At 39.7% G+C, this 22,480-nt stretch overlaps 1 protein-coding gene across 2 annotated transcripts in view; it reads right to left on the reverse strand.

The window, feature by feature from the left end:
* Positions 1-1,393: 1,393 nt before the first annotated feature.
* The window catches only part of LOC131512092 (uncharacterized), a 44,870-nt gene continuing 23,783 nt past the window's right edge, over positions 1,394-22,480 (reverse strand). For both annotated transcript variants that reach the window (XM_058730353.1, XM_058730354.1), the window contains exons 13-17: positions 21,067-21,205; positions 7,967-8,020; positions 7,412-7,492; positions 4,373-4,642; positions 1,394-2,837 (exon numbers count right to left, since the gene is read on the reverse strand). In XM_058730353.1, the coding sequence (XP_058586336.1) occupies positions 2,818-2,837; positions 4,373-4,642; positions 7,412-7,492; positions 7,967-8,020; positions 21,067-21,205 (564 nt within the window). In that variant the 3' untranslated portion in view covers positions 1,394-2,817. The remainder of the gene's footprint in view (positions 2,838-4,372; positions 4,643-7,411; positions 7,493-7,966; positions 8,021-21,066; positions 21,206-22,480) is intronic.

Genomic DNA, 22,480 nt, shown 5'->3' on the forward strand with positions numbered 1-22,480 from the left:
TAAGCCTGTTGATTTATGCAATTCACGTATATGGTTGGGCATGATGTGGTCACTATCCATTAGAAGCCATATGCCAACACTTCACACTGGTGAACCAAAGAGCGGTCTACTTCCCCTTGCACGTGACTTCCACACAAACCCCTCAATGGTAGTTCCGAGAGGCCCAGGCAATCATCTCATCGGCTGGTTCTCACACTGCCCCTGACAGGAGTGGGCCACAGGTCCAGCCAGGCTCCTCAACACCCCCTCCAAATCCCTTGGTAAACCCCTCCTGGAGAAACTCCACTTCTGAATGCTTTATCGATGCAGGTTACAGATAAGATCTCACAAATGACCTCTACAGATCAGGGAAAGTTAAAAACTCACCAAACTAGTCCAAGTCCTGCCTGCAGTTGAGTTTTTACTAAGTAACAAAACCATCTCTTAGACTTCCCAACTTGCTTGAACATAAAACAGTCCTATAAATGCACAGAGCATACCCTAATCTAAAAATGAATGCAAGCTAGAGGTTCCAACAGACAGCAAGAATGGACGGCCACAGGATAAAGATGTCTGACTAACTCCAGGCTGTCTTGTCTAACCAGGAATCTACATCACGACTGGAACAGACTGGATCTAAATCCTCCAGCAGGCTTCAGGGCAGAGCTGGAGGTCCCCAGGACCTGAGGAAAAACCTCAGAACTCCATGCTCAGAAATAAACCCCAGGGCTTCTGTGTTAATATCAGCAGCTTACAGAGCCCTTATCGTAAACACTCAAACATCGGGATGTGGGCTGGAAAAGACACAATCCCAGCAGTAAATCCCTGGTCACCCAGTTGGGATCACACCCCCCAGCAAGCAGTACGCTGCTTTACCCCAAGAAGGACTTCCAGTAACAGGCAAAGGGCTGGGCCAACGGCCTCACTGAGGACACCTTATCAGCAAATATGATGTCCTCTTCAGGAAATGGAGTGAAAACGTGTTTCCACATGACAATGCAGGGGAGGAAAATCTGCCCCTAAAGCAATTCAATAACATTAAAAAATGAGCCTCAAATGTGCAGGAAAACCCCTCTAGAGAGATGCACACGTGAAGAACTAAGAGGAACCCACCTAGTTTTAAATAAAAATGCACCTTCCAGTAACAAGATGCGGAGGGATGTAGTCATACACTCAGTCATTCCTGGAGTGAGGACAGTTAAGGGAACAAGGGGATGGGCAGGTTCTTCCAAATTTCCGCCAACTCCTGGGTGAACCAGCCTGCCCTGCTCTACACTTAGCCCCCGTCCATGACGTGGAGAGCTGGGAACAAAACCAACTAATGCCCAAATGGCCAAGGTAACAGAAATCAAGAAATAAGATGCTTTAAAAAAATAATTGAGAAGTAAATAACAATATAAAGGACACGTATTAGTACTGTACAAATGCAGATTTATTTTTCTTCCTTTCATTCATACTATGAAAAATTGTTAGGAAACCGGCTTACATACAAAGCACCTCTGGAATTATGCGTTTCTTCAGAAAACTTATAAAAAATAATGAACATTTAAAAATTCAAGTCCTTTAAGTATTTTACATTCCTGAATGTTAAAACTCCATGTGTTTCCTAGTGTATAGTACAATTTAAAAAAAAAAAACTCATAAAGTGACACTGACTTGAATTCCACAGGATCCCTGACAATTAAAAATATGTTCATCCCTATAAAGTGAATTTGTTCTTCACAGGCAAAACAATAGTTAAAGTGTATTTCTCTGATTAATTCATTGAGATTTATTTTATTCTCCAGCTAATTCCTACAGAAGACCAATGGTAATTTATAGTTAGTTGAAATAAGTTAACAAAACATATCCGAAATGTTAATCGCCACATGCATGATTCTAGGAGAGTGACAATATCTATACATACCCAAAAAACCATTTCACCAATTAACAAGAGCCAATGTGGCTCATTATTCCCTGGGGCAAGTCTTCTTCAAGAAGACATGACATTTTTCCCTTGGTCCTGCTCTGGCTATTTCTGAGTAGCATCTCTCCCCCCAGCAGAAAGTAAACGATTCCAGGCTGAGAGTCAAGAAATGTAGTGCTTAGCCTTGTGATTTTGGAAGGTTAATAAAATTTGAAGGGACTCTCTGACCATCCATCCAGTTGAACTTCCCCACTGAGATGAGATCACCTCTAAGCGTGCACCTCAACACGGGATGGGGACTGGATTATATTCCTTTCTCATCACTCAAGGACAAGGTAACATGATTGGTTTAATGGTTTAACAGACCACTAGCCAGACAGGTTGGTAATGTGATCTATGGAAATCATCCCACATAAAAAGATATATTGTACCCAGGGGAATGTATGCCTGAGTGGGGGCTAAAAGAACAGGAAGGTATCTCTCATTATTAATGTCAGTATGAGAAAAGCTCAACTACATTGGTGCAAGTTTAAGCACACTACCACTGAGTTGCTAAAAAGGTTTCAAATACTTGATATGAATTTCATAGTTCACAGACTCCAAAAGGAAAATTACCACATTTCTCACCTGACTGAGTCATTTTAAGCACCTTTGTTAAGGACAGATGTTGGGTGGGGAAGCAGGGCAGGATGGTGTGAGTAGGAGGTGCAAAAAATTTTTTTAAATCTAGAGGTTTTTTAAGTTTTCCAAATATTTTACATTTTCTCTACCCCTGAATAATGTGAGCTGCAGAATGGCCCCCAGTGAAAGGAGCTGCCTCCACAGACTGTGAAGTTCAAGATCTCATCAAGTCCATACCCAATTACCAGTTGAAGTTGGTCTTTACAGGTAAAAGTTCCTGAGGCTTCCTTTTTCAGTCCATCTTCCAAACTTCACCTTTCCTGTAAGAAACCTAACAAAAGAAAGAATACAAACAAATTCAGGGATTCACTGTTAGGGGAAGACAGAGGCATGCTTTTAGAGAAAAATCACCCATCCATTTCAAAAAGGAACTTCTCCAAGTGGCTGGGTTTTCCTGAGCTGAAGATAAGCCACTGTAATTTAAAGACTAGTTGCAAGATGCTAAAACATCCTGATAAAAATACAAAATTCCACCAATTTCTGGCCACAAACAGCACAAAATATTGGTAAATTTTGCTTTTTTTGCGCGTTTTTTTTTTAATTCACAGAAGAGTTTTGTTTTTCTATTTAATGAGGGAATTGGACTAATAAGCTAGCTTTCATGATTTTTTTCAAGGCTAAAAAAAAAATCTCACAAACCCCTTTATGGTTCTAATATAGCAACAAGTCAAGTGTCTAGTGAGATCAGGAGCAGACACAAACAGAAAACAAAATAACCCATTATATAGAGTTTGTGAGAGACATTTTTTTCAAGGTTGTTTTGATGGAAGAGGCTGTGATTATTTGGTTATCACAGCACAGAGGCCATTGTTGTCAATAGGCAGAAGCGTCTATATGCAAATAAGCAGATTTCCACATGTGAGCCTTAGTAATTTACAAAATTTCAACATTTCCAGGAATATGAATGAAAAATTTGGCACTAAAACCAGATATTCTATTTACTTGAGGCTTCTGCACCCAAAATCTACAGGGGAGATAAGCCCACAAGATCTCAAAAGCATTCTGAGTGATCACAGAGTGATTTTACTTTTCATACAAACTTGTGGGGCATATACACATTTTTACATTCTTTTTTGGAATAAAAAGTCCAACTAGAATTCCAAATAAAAACCTCTCTCTGACTTACTGAGGCTTTTGAGAAGTAACACTACATTTGTTAACTATGGTAAGAATGTATAATAAAGTTTAGAGTTGGTTTCACTGATGTGCTAGATCAAACCATACACACAAAAAAAGACGAGCTTACACACAAAGGAAGGAACTTGCAGTTTTCTGGATTGAGACTAGAAACTTGAGCCCTCCTCTGGGCTCCACTTTTGCCACTTGAGGTTCACTGGTGCCACCCAGTGGCCTCCCCCGGCACTGCTTCAGTGCCACGGGAGGCCTAGAAAGCTGAATGTCTCAAGTACCATAATGACATTTTTAACTACCCCTTAGAGAGCCTTACTACCTGCCTGGAGCTTTCCACGCATTATCTTTTATCATTCTCACAATAAACTTAGGACACAGGGGTTTTTGCATCCATCTGCCAAAGCGGAACAGAGAGGCTTAAAGTTAGGTTGAGCATTTGCTCCGTCACAAAGCCAGCCAGCACTTGAGATGGGATCTCAACCGTTCCTCTGATCCCACACACAAACCATTCACCTTTACTTAGATTGTGGCAGCCCACGTGCTCACCCTACATTAACATAATTCTCTGAATCCAAGCTCACAAATAAGCAAGCAACACATTCTATCATAGAAACTGGCTCTTTGAAAGACAGAGCTTGATTCGAAGTAAAACGACTAAGAGAATTTCTTGCTCACCTTTCAGCACATCTTGGACTTCAACGGAGATGCTTTTCAAGCAGTTGTATAAATTCTGGGCTGTGGCATTACTCTGCTCCTTTTCTTGCCACTTCTTCAGCACCCTAAAGTTATAGATCGTAACATCTTCTTTCTTCTCCTGGATATCTTCAATATCGCTCCTCTCCAACTCCAAGTTGGCAATGGCCATTTTCATCCACTCCTTCCCCAACTTCGCAGCAAGGATAATCAGCTGTGTGTCTGTTAGCAGGTTTCTGGTCTTCGCTCCATCTAAAAGCAGACAAGGAAGTCTGCAGTTGCTCTCAACACGTCATTTATAGCAATTTATAATGAAAATGCATTCTCCTTATATCTGTGATTTGTAACTTCAAAATATATTTAAGTGTCAAAAACTCTCTCCTTTCCGAACTATTATATGGACTAAAGGGAACTATTTCATATAATAACATTAAACCAGGGTACAACGTTCACAATGTTAATTCAGTAATTCAGGGAATGAAGCTGTTTTACAAAGCAGCACAGATTGGGTTGGAATAAAAAGATCAGACACCAAAAATAATTTATATGGCTCAAAAAGAAAAATACATAGTTTTGCCCTCGCCCAGCTCGTGCCTTTACCTGAATGTTAGTGCCACATATAAACGCTATCTTAGTGGTCACTAAAGACACAGCAAGACATCTGAATCCCAATTTCTATTACGCCATCTCCTGGCATTACGGAAAAAAGCACAACTTACAGAAAAGTCATGAGATGGTCTGTAATGTCTATTAATCTCTATGAAACAGCATCATAATCTTGGAGGGACGTGTGTTTGCCAACGTAAACTACTGGCCCCATGAAAAATATTAGCCCTATCACTGATCTAGATTTGCTACTTTTATGTTTTGTAGTTAGTTGCACAATAGTGTTGCAAAGCTCACTGGTTGCCTAGATTCCGTCAAGGATCATAAAGGCATTACAAAATACTGGAGGCAAAATTAGAAGGGAGTGACAGGCAGAATACTTTCTGCCCCTTCTTCAGGACCACAGAACTCTACAGCCAACAATTTACTAATATGAATCTAATCTCTGTACTAACCCTTCCCCACTTCACAGATCCCTTCCAGATTGAAGAAAAGGTCTAAACAATGGCCCGCGCTCTCTAGTGGTTTCTTGAGATGCGGTACCCTGCTCCCAGCTCTCAACAGCGGCAGCAATGAAAGCTGCACAGGCAGCCTATGAAAACTGCCAGTTGTCAGGACCATCATAAAACTTATTGCTTCCGATCCCGAACCTAAATTCTAACAAGACCGCAAGGTGATTCTATTAAGACTGAGTACTGGCCATATTTAAAAAGCATCACACTGATACACTGAGTCTAAAACTACCAGGACAGTGACTCAGTATTTCAAAGAATGTTGTGAAAATACCTTAACAGAAGTAAATCTTTATTAACTTATTTTTTTTTATTTAAAAAAAATTTTTTTAACGTTTACTTATTTTTGAGACAGAGCATGAACGGGGGAGGGGCAGAGAGAGAAGAAGAATCTGAAACAGGCTCCAGGCTCTGAGCTGTCAGCACAGAGCCTGACGCGGGGCTCAAACTCAGGGACCGCGAGATCATGACCTGAGCCGAAGTCGGACGCTTAACTGAATGAGCCACCCAGGCGCCCCTTTATTAACTTATTTAGATACCACACTGTCAACTCCAAAAAGGTTGGAAATCCTTAATCTTTCTAGGTAGCATTTAATAATTTTATTTCTATTTCTAGCTGCTTCCTATCGGAGCTCATTTTAAATAGCCAAAAGTAACGGCATGTAACAAGAGAAACTTTTCCTATATATCGATTTAATATAAAAATGTGTCCCCGTTACAAGATGAACACGGTCTGAGGATCTAATGTACCGCGTGGTGACTAGAGTTAATAATACTATGTTGTACACTCGGAATTTGCTGAGAGTAGATCTTATGTACCATCACCACCAAAAAAAAAAAAAAAAAAAAAAAAAGTGAGGGGATGGATGTGTTACTTGACTTTATTGGTAAATATTTTACAATGTGTAAGTAGACCAAGTCATCACATTATACAAACAATTTTATTTGTCAATTATATCTCAATAAAACTAGAAAAAATTATATTCCAGTTATGTTTTAAAAGTAATTCTAGAACCTCATTTATTTTGCTGTTTACTTAGCAAAAACAATATGCGTTTCTGTAGTGATATACAGTAAAGGCATCCACATGTCGTCCTCACAGTCTCCTGCTCTAGAAAGTAGAGAGAATCTTACATCACTTTATAGAGGGCTTATCTACTTTCAGAGATTCATATCTTACAATAATAGTAAAAGAAAAGGTATTCTGAAGAAACAGCTAATTTAGGGAGTTATATGAGGCCCTTGAAGCCTTGAGACCTTGAGTCTCATATAATTTGAGTCTGTTTTTAAACTTAGGTTTGTAAATTCTGCCTGGGCTTGAATTTTGAGCTACATACTCCATCTTCTGGTGCCTTGGAGTACTGTTGTTAAACATTTTCAGTATCTATTGTATTTTCACAATGATCAAGCCTTGGTCTACGCCATTTGGAAGAAATTGAGACTCGCCTCCAATAATTGAGCTGGAGGCTCTTTTCCCCAGATGTAGCTAGTGACCATGACACCAATGAAGGCATACACAGACATTCACAATTTTATTCATTCAATCAGCATCCATGATCTTCTACATAGAAGGCTCCATGGTCACTGCTACAGAAAATGTAAAGATGGACAGTTCGTGGCCCCATCCTTATAGACTGGAAGGGAGCTCCCCCTGGTACCCTCTTCTATTTAGAGTGAGTGAAGGGGTGGAGTGGGGACTCAAGCTGGAAACAGGGTGGGGCAGACCCAGGAGGACCCTTATCCGGGCCTGAAGAGGAGTTGGGACACAGAGGGAAGATATCTGGGAGGGCAGGCTCAACTCATGTGGCTCCAGAAGACTGGCCCAACAGCACGGGCTTGGATAAACATTAACGGGGGGAAGCAGGGAAAATAATTTACAGCCACTGATGACATTTTTACAAACCTGAAGTATCAACCTGCTTCATTCTTTTGTCATAGACTTCCTCATCAGATAAGCTGCTATTCATTTTTCGCCGCCTGTTACCTTAAAAAAAAAAATCAACAAATTTGCTTTCCTTATATTATTTTCTACCCACCCTTAATCTGGATTTTTAAAAAAATCATCATCCAGGTACGAACAAATTGAGAATGAATTCAAAGTTTGTTCAGATGATTAAGAGAATTACAGAACACTTAGATCTTTTTTTAAAAAATTTTTTTATAGTTTATTTTTGAGAGAGAGAAAGCAGGGGAGGGGCAGAGAGGGAGAGAAAGAGAGAATCCCAAGCAGGCTCCAAACCGTCAGTGAAGAACCCGATGTGGGGCTCGAACTCACGAACCAAACTGTGAGATCATGACCAGAGCCAAGATTAAGAGTCGGACGCTTAACTGACTGAGCCCCCAGGTGCCCCAGTAGATAATGAAGCCACATTTGCACAGTAAAATAAAAATTCTAGTAAGTAGAAGGAATAAAGGGATAGATTAAAACTCGTTTAATGTCCAGTTAACTAGTACTTACCACTTGTGCTGCTTTTCGAAATGTTCTGATTCTGATCATGCTGAACCCAGTCACCTGTTAAAGTACAATACGCATCAACTGGAAATAGTACAAAATTTGACTTAAGTCAATTTTTTGAGATAAATAACGAGTACTCTTTTCAATAGGTCCTACAGGGCAAATGTTTCCTACCCTCCAGTCATCCACTGCAACTGTCCCGATTTTTGCCAAACCCATATGCCAAGTGAAATGTTACTTACTCAGTATTTCTTTACATCTCTAACCACTGTAAACAGACCACTGGTATCACTTGTGGTATGGATAAGGAAGACACAAAGATAAATATTTCTTATTTTAAATGTATTTATATGTACTCCACCGAAAACAATCTCATATATTATCATTCTGCACTTTGGGAACACCATACGTGGGGAGTTCCTTCTGAACATATCATTGTGACTTTATGCCACCCTCCCTGTTTGAAATGCAATCCCTGCTCCATGAAGAGTCTATGCCTCATGCAGGCCTTCTTTGGGTCCCTTTAGTGAAGATGCCTTAATAGTGACGAGCAATCTCAATTAACCATTAGTTTAGCCATTCCTCCCCCCCAAATACAGTGGAGACCAGAAACATCTTACAACAAGAGTATCTTCTAAAGTTTTTTAAAAAATGTTTATTTTTGACAGAAAGAGAGAGAGCACGAGTAGGGGAGGGGCAGAGAGAGAGAGACACACACACAGAATGTGAAGCAGGCTCAAGGCTCTGAGCTGTCAGCGCAGAGCCTGATGCAGGGCTTGAACCCACAAACCGTGAGATCATGACCTAAGCCAAGGTCAGATGCTCAACCAAGTCACCCAGACACCCCATAATGCAGAGCACTATTAAATATGTTTTTAAAAACCAACATGAGAAGTCTTATAAAGTGGTCTTTAAAACTACCAAGCGGGGCGCCTGGGTGGCTCAGTCGGTTAAGCGTCCGACTTCAGCTCAGGTCACAATCTCGAGGTCCGTGAGTTTGAGCCCTGCGTCGGGCTCTGGACTGACGGCTCAGAGCCTGGAACCTGCTTCTGATTCTGTGTCTCCCTCTCTCTCTGCCCCTCCCCCGTTCATGCTCTCTCTCTGTCTCAAAAATAAATAAACATTAAAAAAAAAATTAAAAAAAAACACTACCAAGAGATCTATTCTTAGTCCAGAGAATATGGTATTCAGATTGCTACATGTTAAATACCTCTTTTACAGTGGCATTAGCGGTGACTAAAAAGTAACATTTTTAGGTTCATTTATCTGAACAAATAACGAATACCAAGAAAAACAACACAATCCCCCCCCCCCCACAGTCCCAACTAAGACTATTTACAGGTAAATAGTTTTTGCTCAGATAAAAGGGCCTGTTTCAACTACTAACTTAAGAGTATAATATTGAGGAGGGAGTTAAGATGGCAAACAAGTAGGGGGACCAGGATTTTCCTCATCCCTCAAACACAGCGGTACGGAGGTTAGATCACTTGGAACACCCAGGAAATCAGTCTGCAGAGTAACAGAAGGATCTTCACAGCAGAGGGAGACAGTTTGGCAGGATCAAGGGCTACCTCAACAAACAAATCAAAGCACACGTGTTTAAAGGTTCAAACACTCCACCACCTCAAGCAAGGAGGAGCTCTGCAGAGGACTGACCAGCGAGATAGAGCAGCCAAATACGCAATAACAGAGTGTGCTCAACCCACTCCACAAACACTTCCTGAAGTGCCAGGACCTGGGCAGTGTTTGACCCCTTTTTAATATAGTAGTACTCACAAGTGCAGGACACATAACAAGCTTTAAAACACGCAAAAGACAGAAACTTAGCCAAAATGACAAAATGGAGGAATTCTCTCCAAAAGAAAGGTCAAGAAGAAATCACAGAGGATTGCTCAAAACAGATATAAACAATATGCCTGAACAAGAATTTAGAATAATAGTCATAAGACTAATAGCTTGGCTTAAAAAAAGCATAGAGGACACCAGGGAAACTCTTGCTGCAGAGATCAAAGACTAACTAGTTAGGATGAATTTAAAAATGCTGTACCTGAGATGCAAAATAAACTAGATACAGTGACAGTGAGGACGGAAGAAGCAGAGGAGAGAATATGTGAAATAAAAGATAAAATCATGGAGGGGCACCTGGGTGGCTCAGTCGGTTGAGCGTCCGACTTCAGCTCAGGTCACGATCTCACGGCCCATGAGTTCGAGCCCCGCATCGGGCTCTGGGCTGATGGCTCAGAGCCTGGAGCCTGCTTCTGATTCTGTGTCTCCCTCTCTCTCTGCCCCTCCCCCGTTCATGCTCTGTCTCTCTCTGTCCCAAAAATAAATAAACGTTAAAAAAAAAAAAAAATTAAAAAAAAAAAAAGATAAAATCATGGAAAATAATGAAGCTGAAAAAAAGAGGGAGAGGAAATTACTAGATCACAAAGGGAGAATTAGAGAACTAAGTGATTCCATAAAACAAAACAATATCCGGACCACAGGAGTCCCAGAAGAAGAAGAGTGAGAGAAAGGGGCAAAAGGTTTATTTGAACAAATTAAAGCTGAGAATTTCCCTAATCTGGGGAAGGAAACAGGCATCTACGTCCAAGAGGCAGAGCGAACTCCCTTCAACGTCAACAAAAACAGGTCAACACCATGACATATCATAGTGAAACTGGAAAAATACAAAGACAGAGAATTCTGAAAGCAGCTAGAGACAAAAAAGGATAGACATATAACAGTAGTAGCAGACCTGTCCACTGAAACTTGGCAGGCCAGAAGGGAATGACAGGAAATATTCAATGTGCTGAATAGGAAAAATATGCAGGCAAGAATCCTTTATCCAGTAAGGATGTCATTCAGAATAGAAGGGGAGATAAAGACTTTCCCAGACAAACAAAAACTAAAGGAGTTCATGACCGCTAGACCAGCCCTGCAAGAGATCCTAAGGACTCTGTGAGTGAGAAGCAGCAGCAGAGATTACAAAGGACCACAGAACATCACAACAAACATGAAATCCACGGATAACACAATGGCGCTAAATTCGTCTCTTTCAATAATCACTCTGAATGTAAATGGACTAAATGCCCCAATCAAAAGACAAATGGTATCATAATGGATAAAAATAAAAATAAATAAATAAATAAATAAATAAACAAACACCAAGATCCATCTATATGCTGCCTAAAAGAGATACCTGCAGATTGAAAGTGAGGGGATGGAGAACAATCTATCATGCTAATGGACATCAAAAGAAAGCTGGAGTATCCATACTTATATTAGACAAACTAGATTTTAAAACAAAGATTGTAACAAGAAATAAAGGGCACTATATCATAACTAAGGGGTCTATCCATCAAGAAGAACTAACAGTTGTAAATATTTATGTACCCAATGTGAAAGCACCCAAATATATAAATCAATTAATCACAAACATAAACAAATTCATTGATAACAATACCATGATCGTAGGAGACTTCAACACTCCACTTATAGCAAAGGACAGATCATCTAAACAGAAAATCAACAAGCAAACAATAGCTCTGAATGACACACTGGATGAGAGGGACTTAACATAGATATTCAGAACATTTCATCTGAAAGCAGCAGAATACACATTCTTCTTGAGTGTACATGGAACATTCTCCAAAACAGATCACATACTGGGTCACAAAACAGCCCTCAACAGGTACAAAAAGGTTGATTTCACACCATGCATATTTTCAGATCACAATGCTATGAAACTTAAAATCAACCACAAGAAAAAATTTGGAAAGCCCCCAAATACATGGAGGTTAAAGAACATCCTACTAAAGAATGAATGGTTAACCAGGAAATTAAAGAAGAAATTTAAAAAATACATGGAAGCAAGTAAAAATGAAAACATGACAGTCCAAGCCCTTTGGGATGACTCAAAGGCAGTCCTAAGAAGAAAATACATTTCAACTCAGGCCTATTTCAAGAAGCAAGAAAGGTCCCAAATACACAACCTAGCCTTACACCTAAAGAAGCTAGAAAAGAAGCACCAAATAAAGTCCAAAGCCAACAGAAGGGAAATAATAAAGATTAGAACAGAAATAAACAATAAAGAATCCAAAAACAAAACCCAGTAGAACAGATCAATGAAACTAAGAGCTGGATTTCTGAAAGAATAAACAAAATTGATAAACTCCCAGCCAGACTCCTCACAAAGAAAAGAGGACCTAAACAGATAAAATCATGAATGAAAGAGATCACAACTAACACCACAGAAATACAATTGTAAGAGAATAATATGAAAAATTATATGCCAACAAACTGGACAATCTGGAAGAAATGGACAAATTCCTAGACACTCACTCACTACCAAAATTCAAACGGGAATAAATAGAAACTTTGAACAGACCCATAACCAGCAAAGAAATTGAATCGGGAGGTGCCTGGGTGGTTTAGTCGGTTAAGCGTCTGGCTTTGGCTCAGGTCATAATCTCACAGGGTTGGGTTCGAGCCCCATGTTGGGCTCTGTGCTGACAGCTCAGAGCCTGGAGCCTGCTTCAGATTCTGTGTCTCCCGCCCTCTCTGCCCCTCCCCTATTCATGCTCTCCTTCTCTCAAAAATAAATAAACATCAAAAAAATTTTAAAAGAAAGAAAAAAAGAAATTGAAACAGTTATCAGAAATCTCCCAACAAATAAGAGTCCTAAGCCATATGGCTTCCAGGTGAATTCTATCAGACATTTAAAGCAGAGTTAATACATACTCTTTTCAAACTGCTCCAAAAAGTCAAATGGAAGGAAAGCTTCCAAACTCATCCTATGAACCCAGCATTACCTTGATTCCAAAACAGACAAAGACCCCACTAAAAAGGAGAATTACAGATCAATATGCTTGATGAAGCTGGATGCAAAAATTCTCACCAAGGGGCGCCTGGGTAGCTCAGTTGGTTAAGCATCTGACTCTTGACTTTGGCTTAGATCATGATCTCAAGATTCGTGAATTTGAGCCCTTCATCAGGCTCTGCACTGACATGTGGAGCCTGCTTGGGATTCTCTCTCTCTCCCTCCCTCTCTCTCTGTTCCTCCTCAACTTGTGCTCTCTCTCCCTCTCTCAAAACAAATAAATAAAAACTTAATAAAACAAATTCTCAACAAGATACTAGCAAATTGAATTCAACAGTACATTAAAAGAATTATTCATGGGGCACCTGGGTGGCTCAGTTGGTTGAGCGGCTGATTTCAGCTCAGGTCATGATCTCACAATCTGTAAGTTCACAGCCTACATGGGGCTTGCTGCTGTCAGCAGAGTCTACTTAGATCCTCTGTCCCTCTCTCTCTGTGCCCTTCCCTGCTCATTCTCTCTCTCTCTCTCTCTCTCTCTCAAAAATAAATAAAAACATTAAAAAAATTAATTGAAAAGAATTATTCACTGTGATCAAGTGAGATTCATTCCTGGGCTGCAGGGCTGGTTCAATATACAAAAATCAATCGATGTGATACAAGACATTAATAGAAGAAAGGATAAGAACCATATGATCCTGTCAATATATGGAGAAAAAGCATTTGACAAAATACAGCAAATCGTTTCTTGATAAAAACCCTCAAGAGTATCAGGATAGAAGGAATATACCTTAACATCATAAGAGCCATATATGAAAGGCCCACAGCTAATATCATCTTCAATGGGGAAAAACTGAGAACTTGCCCCTTAAGATCAGAAACGCTAGAGGGATGTCCACTCTCACCACTGTTGCTCAACATAGTGTTGGAAGTCCTCAGCAATTAGACAACACAAAGAAATAAAAGGCATCCCAACTGTCAAAGAAAAAGTCAAAACTTTCCTCTTCACAGATGATTTGATACTCTACATGGAAAACATGAAGACTCCACCAAAAAACTGCTAGAGCTGATACATGAATTCGGCAAAGTGCCAGGATATAAAATCAATGTACAGAAGTCAGTTATTTCTATACACCAATAATGCAGCAACAGAAAGAGATATCAAGGAATCAATGCCATTTACAATTGCACCAAAAATGACAAGTTACCTAGGAATAAACCCAACCAAAGAGATAAAAGATCTGTATGCTGAAAACTATAGAAAGCTTATAAAAGAAATTGAAGGAGACGCAAAGAAATGGAAAAACATTCCATGCTCATGGATTGGAAGAACAAATGTTAAAATGTCAATACTACCCAAAGCAATCTACACATTCAATGCAATCCCTATCAAAATAACACCAGCATTCTTCACAGAGATAGAACAAACAATCCTAAAATTTTTATGGAAACACAAAAGACCCCAAATAGCCAAAGCAATGTTGAAAAAAGAAAACCAAAGCTGGAAGCATCACAATCCGAACTTTAACCTGTATTACAAAGCTGTAAACATCAAGACAGTGTGGCACTGGCACAAAAACAGACACATAGAACAATGGAATAGAATAGAGAGCCCAGGAATGGACCCACAAATATATGGGCAACTAATCTTTGACAAAGCAGGAAAGACTATCCAATGGAATAAAGACAATCTCTTCAGCAAATGGTGCTGGGAGAACTGGACAACAACATGCAGAAAAATGAAACTGGACCACTTTCTTACAACATACACAAAAATAAATTCAAAATGGATGAAACACCTAAATGTAAGACAAGAATGAATCAAAATCCCACAGGAGAAAACAGGCAGCAACCTCTCTGACCTCAGCCACAGCAACTTCTTACTTGATATGTCTCTGGAGACAAGGGAGATAAAAACAAAAATGAACTATTGGAGGGGGGCAGGGTGCCTGGGTAGCTCAGTCAGTTAAGCGTCTGACTCTTGGTTTTGGCTCAGGTCATGATCTCACAGTTTCGTGAGTTCAAGCCCCACATCAGGCTCTGTACTGGCAACGTACAGCCTGCTTGGGATTCTCTCTCTCCCTCCCTGCTCCCCCCCATTCAACGCTGTCTCTGTCTCTCTCGAAATAAATAAACTTTAAAAAAATGGACTATTGGGACCCCATTAAGATAAAAAGCTCTACACAGCAAAGGAAACACTCAACAAAACTAAAAGACAACGGAAAGAATGGGAGAAGATACTTGCAAATGACATATCAGATAAACAGTTATTATCTAAAATCTATAAATAACTTACCAAACTCAACACCCAAAAAAGAAATAATCCAGTGAAGAAATGGGAAAAGACATGAACAGACATTTTTCCAAAGTAAACATCCAGATGGCTAACATACACATGAAAAATGCTCAACATCACTCATCATCAGGGAAATATAAATCAAACCACAATGAGATACCACCTCACATCTGTCAGAATGGCTAAAATTAACAACTCAGGAAACAACAGATGTTGGTGAGGATGCAGAGAAGGGGGAACCCTTTTGCACTGTTGAATGCAAATTGGTGCGGCCACTCTGGAAAACAATATGGAGGTTCCTCAAAAAATTAAAAATAGACCCTAAGTAAGTACAAAAAGATGGAGATCATACCGTGCATATTTTCAGACCACAACACTATGAAACTCGAAATCAACCACAAGAAAAAATTTGGAAAGGTAACAAATACTTGGAGACTAAAGAACATACTACTAAAGAATGAATAGGCTAACCAAGCAGTTCAAGAGGAAACTAAAAAGTATATGGAAGTCAATGAAAATGATAACACCACAACCCAAAACCTCTGACACGCAGCAAAGGCAGTCATAAGAGGAAAGTATATAGCAATCTAAGCCTTCCTAAAGAAGGAAGAAAGATGTCAGATATACAACCTAACCTTACACCTTAAGGAGCTGGAAAAAGAACAGCAAATAAAACCCAAAGCCAGCAGAAGACAGGAAATAATAAAGATTAGAGCAGAAATCAATGCTATCAAAACCAAAAAAAAAACCAGTAGAACAGATCAATGAAACCAGAAGCTGGCTCTTTGAAAGAATGAACAAAATTGATAAACCACTAGCCAGTTTGATCAAGAAGAAAAAGGAAAGGACCCAAATAAATAATATCAAGAATGAAAGAGGAGAGATCACAACCAACACAACAGAAATAAAAATAATAAGAAATTATTATGAGCAATTATATGCCAATAAAATGGGTAATCTGGAAGAAATGGACAACTTCCTAGAAACATATACACTACCAAAACTGAAACAGGAAGAAATAGAAAATTTGAACAGACCCATAACCAGTAAGGAAATCGAATTAGTAATAAAAAATCTGCCAAAAAACAAGAGTCCAGGGCCAGATGGCTTTCCAGAGGAATTCTACCAAACATTTAAGGAAGAGTTAACACCTATTCTCTTGAAACTGTTCCAAAAAATAGAAATGGAAGGAAGACTTCCAAACTCTTTGTATGAAGCCAGCATTACCTTGATTCCAAAACCAGACAGAGACCCCACTAAAAAGGAGAACTATAGACCAATTTCCCTGATGAACATGGATGCAAAAATCCTCAACAAGATATTAGCCAACCAGATCCAACAATATATTAAAAAAACTATTCACCACGACCAAGTGGGATTTACACCTGGGATGCAGGGCTGGTTCAATGTCCACAAAACAATTAACGTGATTCATCACATTAATAAAAGAAAGGACAAGAACCATATGATCCACTCAATAGATGCAGAGAAAGCATTTGACAAAATACAGCATCTTTTCTTGAAAAAAACCCTCAAGAAAGTAGGGATAGAAGGATCACACCTCGAGATCATAAAAGCCATATTGAACGACCCAATGCTAATATCATCCTCAATGGGGAAAAACTGAGAGCTTTCCCCATAAGGTCTGGAAAAAGACAGGGATGTCCACTCTCGCCACTGTTATTCAACATAGTATTGGAAGTCTTAGCCTCTGCAATCAGACAACACAAAGAAATAAAAGGCATCCAAATTGGCCAGGAGGAGGTCAAACTTTCACTCTTCGCAGATGACATGATACTCTATATGGAAAACCCAAAAGATTCACCAAAAAACTTCTAGAATTGATTCATGAATTCAGCAAAGTTGCAGGATATAAAATCAATGCACAGAAATTGGTTGCATTCCTATACACCAACAATGAAGCAACAGAAAGAGAAATCAAGGAATCAATACCATTTACAGTTGCACAAAAAACCATAAAATACCTAGGAATAAACCTAACCAAAGAGGTGAAAAATCTATACACTGAAAACTATAGAAAGCTTATGAGAGAAATTGAAGAAGACACAAAAAGATAGAAAAAGATTCCATGCTCCTGGATAGGAAGAACGAATATTGTTAAAATGTTGATACTACCCAAAGCAATCTACATATTCAATGCAATCCCTATCAAAGTAATACCAGCATTCTTCACAGAGCTAAAAAAAAATAATCCTAAAATTTGTATGGAACCAGGAAAGACCCCAATAGCCAAAACAATCTTGAAAAAGAAAACCAAAGCAGAAGGCATCACAATCCCGGACTTCAAGCTATACTACAAAGCTGTGATCATCAAGACAGTATGGTACTGGCACAAAAACAGACACTCAGATCAATGGAACAGAATAGAGAACCCAGAAATGGACCCACAAACATATGGCCAACTAATCTTTGACAAAGCAGGAAAGAATATCCAACGGAATAAAGACAGTCTCTTCAGCAAGTGGGGCTGGGAAAACTGGACAGCGACATGCAGAAAAATGAACCTGGACCACTTTCTTACACCATACACAAAAATAAACTCAAAATGGATGAAAGACTTAAATGTAAGACAGGAAGCCATCAAAATCCTCAAGGAGAAAGCAAGTAAAAACCTCTTTGATCTTGGCCACAGCAACTTCTTACTCAACACGTCTCCAGAGGCAAGGGAAACAAAAGCAAAAATGAACTACTGGGACCTCATCAAAATAAAAAGCTTCTGCACAGCCAAGGAAACAATAAGCAAAACTAAAAGGCAACCAACAGAATGGGAGAAGATATTTGCAAATGATCTATCAGATAAAGGGTTAGTATCCAAAATCTACAAAGAAATTATCAAACTCAACACCCAAAAAACAAATAATCCAGTGAAGAAATGGGCAAAAGACATGAATAAACACTTCTCCAAGGAAGACATCCAGATTTCCAACTGACACATGAAAAAATGCTCCACGTCACTCATCATCAGGGAAATACAAATCAAAGCCACAATGAGATACCACCTTATACCTGTCAGAATGGTTAACATTAACAACTCAGGCAACAACAGATGTTGGCAAGGATGCAGAGAAAAAGGATCTCTTTTGCATTGTTGGTGGCAATGCAAGCTGGTGCAGCCACTCTGAAAAACAGTATGGAGGTTTCTCAAAAAACTAAAAATAGAACTACCCTACGACCCAGCAATTGCACTACTAGGCATTTATCCATGGGATACAGGTGTGCTATTTCGAAGGGACACATGTACCCCAATGTTTATAGCAGCACTATCAACAATAGCCAAAGTATAGAAAGAGCCCAAATGCCCACTGATGGATGAATGGATAAAGAAGATGTGGTATATATATACAATGGAGTATTACTCGGCAATCAAAAAGAATGAAATCTTGCCATTTGCAACTATGTGGATGGAACTGGAGGGTGTTATACTAAGTGAAATTAGTCAGAGAAAGACAAAAATCATATGACTTCACTCATATGAGGACTTTAGGAGACAAAAGAGATGAACATAAGGGAAGGGAAACAAAAATAATATAAATACAGGGAGGGGGACAAAACAGAAAAGACTCATCAATACAGAGAACAAACTGAGGGTTGCTGGAGGGTTGTGGGAGGGGGGATGGGCTAAATGGGTAAGGGGCATTAAGGAGTCTACTCCTGAAATCACTGTTGTACTATATGCTAACTAATTTGGATGAAAATTTTAAAAAATAAAATTTAAAAAAAAAAGCAAAAAAAAAAAATTAAAAATAGAACTACCCTACAACCCAGCAATTGCACTACTAGGAATTGATCCAAAGGATACAAAAATGCTGATTCGAAGGGGCACATACACCCCAATGTTTATAGCAGCACTATCAATAATAGCCAAATTATGAAAGAACCTAAATGTCCACCAACAGATAAACGAATTAAGAAGATGTGGTGTATATATACAATGGAATACTACTTGGCAATGAAAAAGAATGAAATCTTGCAATTTGCAATGACATGGATGGAACTAGAAGGTATTATGCTAAGTGAAATAAGTTAGAGTAAGACAGATATCATATGATTTCATATGTGGAATTTAAGAAACACAACAGATGAACATAGGGGAAGGGAAGGAAAAATAAGATAAAAACAGAGAAGGAGGCAAACCGTAAGAGATTCTTAAGTACAGAGAACAAACTGAGGGTTGCTGGAGGGGGGAGAGGGTGGAAGGATGGGTTAAATGGGTGACAGGCATTAAGGAGGGCACTTTTCAGGATAAGCACTGGGTGTCACTATGTAAGAGATGAATCACTGGGTTCTATTCCTAAAGCTAAGACTACACTGTATGGTAACTAACTTGAATATAAATAAAAAAAGAAACAAAGAGTATAATATTGAGATTAAGAATCAATCCCATCTACCAAAAAGGTTCATGCTTAAACTAGGACTGAGAATTCCAAAATGCTTAAATCAGGTTTTTTTTCTAGAGTATAAAACATGACAAGAAATACAGACTCTAACAGAAAGAAATCTGTACTTTGGAAAGACGTGAATATATGACCCACACACAGCACTCATTCTGTTACCATTAGCAGTTACCAAATTCCTTTGTCTACACATAACCCAGTGGATACAAAAGAAACTAGCTGAAAATTGATTCAAATGTTGTTCAGATGATAAAGAGATTTATAGAATACTTAACAGATCCTCACTGTTATTACATTTGTACAACAAAATTAAAATTCTGGAGAATGAAATTAATAGGAGAGTGGGTTAAAATCCAGCTAGTGGCACTTACTAACTTGTGCTGCTTTTTTGAAATGACACTGTATTACATATACCAGGACAGAATTAAGGTATCATAATCCAAAATGCAAATGACGCAAAAATAATTTCTACTACAAACACATGACGGTGGCAGGAGGGACCTCAGTGCCATTTGCAGATGAGGATACAACAGCCACAAGGGGGTTGGGAGACTTGCCCACACTCCCATGTACAGCTGGTCAATTCTAGGGCTGGAACTAGACCCATAGGACCTCACTCCCAACCCACTGTTCTGCCTCCCTTCTGGGTCCAAAATGTGCTCACTATACACATTTCTGCTGTTTTAATAACTCCCTTCAATAGAATTGGAGTTCAAGCTCAGACCTGCCTGAGGAGGAGGCCAGGGGCAGATCTGGGGTATCCCCCTGAGTCTCCCCTCTCCCAGAGGCGGTCCACAGCAGCAGCAGTCCTCTTCAACTCCTCCCAGAGCAGGAGAGCATGTTGAAAAGGTGGTTGTCAGAGGACTTCCCAGCACCAAAATATCAGAAGAGGGAAATGCATTCCCACAGCACAGCTGTGATCATACCCAGCAGGAGCTGCCAGCTCGTGAGGCAAACGAGACAGGCGGTCGGACAAAACATCGATGTACCTCCGGGTCACGAGAGAGACTTTGTCAGGGTACCCCTAATTCACATTAAAGTATCTGAGACCCATGGGGCGCCGGGGGGGCTCAGTCGGTCAAGCATCTGACTTCAGCTCAGGTCATGATCCTGTGGTTCATGAGTTTGAGCCCCACTTCGGACTCCATGCTGACAGTTCAGAGCCTGGGGCCTGCTTCAGATTCTGTGTCTCCCTCACTCTCTGCCCCTCCCCACCTCTTTCTCTCTCTCAAAAATAAATAAATATTTAAAAAAAAAAAAAAAAATATATATATATATATATATATATATATATATATATATATATATATATATATCTGAGACCCAAACCTCAGAATGGTAAGGGGGAAAAAAACAACACTCTATTGGCTATGCCCACCCACTGCCTGAAGTTTCCACATACTCACTGAACTATACCCACTGACCATGGGGTCTGGACATTGGTGCCTGAGAATCAGAGCCTAGCTGGGGTTTTTGTGTCTCTTAATCACATTTTTAAATTTTACAGTAATGAAACAGACAATTACTCTATTTGTCTTCCCACCCCAACCAACCCACAAACCAGAGTTTTCATTCAAGACACAAAAACACTTACATTCTCTCAGCTTTGCTTTCCATACAATTTCCTCAGAATCCATTTCAACCAAAAGTAATTTAAACTCCACTGGTTGCTCCAAATACACTTCAATGTAACTTTTCAATTTTAAAAGTGAACCGTCAACAAATTCGATCTCCTTAAAAAAAAGGGGGGGGGGATTTTTAAAAATAAAAGTTGCATTAGTTGACAATAATAAATGTCAAATAAGGAATACTAGAAGGGTTAGTGCTGACCTGAATGCTTACTGAAACTCTGATGCTCGAAATGCCACTCCTTAATCACAGACCCTCTTATTCTCTTTCTTCTAGACCCTCATTACTCCAACCTGCTTTTCTACTTCATTGAGGCTTCCAGTATGTTGGCCCTATTTTTTTTTAAGATGTAACTTTTCAGCCCTTTCTTGGTTTCAGTGTTTCACGTTCCCAAACTAATCACCCTTTTGTAGGTGCTTTTAAACTTCCTCACCATCTTTTGCTTCGATCATTCCACAGCCTGGAATTGATTTAAAACATTGACAGAACTACACTGAGTGTTTTAGCCACACTCTGTCACTGAATACCACCTTTCCCCCAACAAACCCTTTCTTTGCTATTTTATGGATAAAGAATCTCAGAGAAGCTAATAAACTTGCCTAAATCCACATCTAGGAAATGGTAGAACTGAATTTGAATCCACACCTTCTGACTCCTCTTTTTTTTTAAGTTTATTTATTTATTTTGAAAGAGAGAGAGAGAGAGAGAGAGAGCGAGCACGGGTGGGGGAGGGGCAGAGAAGGAGAGAGAAAATTCCAAGCAGGTTCTGCGCCATCAGCACAGAGCCCAATGAGAGGCTCAAACTCACAAACTATGAGATCGTGACCTGAGCCAAAATCCAAGAGTCAGATGCTTAACCAACTGAGCCACCCAGGTGCCCTACCTTCTGACTCCTCTTAACTACTACAGAGACTGATTCCTGTCCTGGACCTCCTCTGCTCCTCTGCAGACTGACTCACAAGCCTAGAGGGAGAAGTCTACTTAAAAAAAAAAAAAAAAAAAAAAAAATCACTGGAATGTACTAGGCACCACCTTTAAAAACCAGGGATCTTAACCTGCCCCTCTTCTTTCCCATTACAAATCACTAGCATTATCCTCACAACCTTTAATAGGTCACGAAGGCCTACAAAGCAAAGATCTCTCGATCTCTCTCTCTCTCTCTCTCTCTCTCTCTCTCTCTCTCTCTCTGTGGCCCCACTTTTCCCAAAGCCCTCTGCATTCTCATTTCCTGGAACTATTCTGGTGCCCTGAGCCCAGCGGCACATCCCCATCACCTCACTTGGGCACTTATGGTTTCCTCTTCCGGGAGAGCTGCCTCCCCGGTGAATCTCTCTCCCTTCAAACCCAGAACAAATGTCACCACATGGGAACCCTTCCTG

This window comes from Neofelis nebulosa, chromosome 5 (genome assembly GCF_028018385.1).
Source record: "Neofelis nebulosa isolate mNeoNeb1 chromosome 5, mNeoNeb1.pri, whole genome shotgun sequence".
In the NCBI taxonomy this organism is placed as follows: Eukaryota; Metazoa; Chordata; class Mammalia; order Carnivora; family Felidae; genus Neofelis; species Neofelis nebulosa.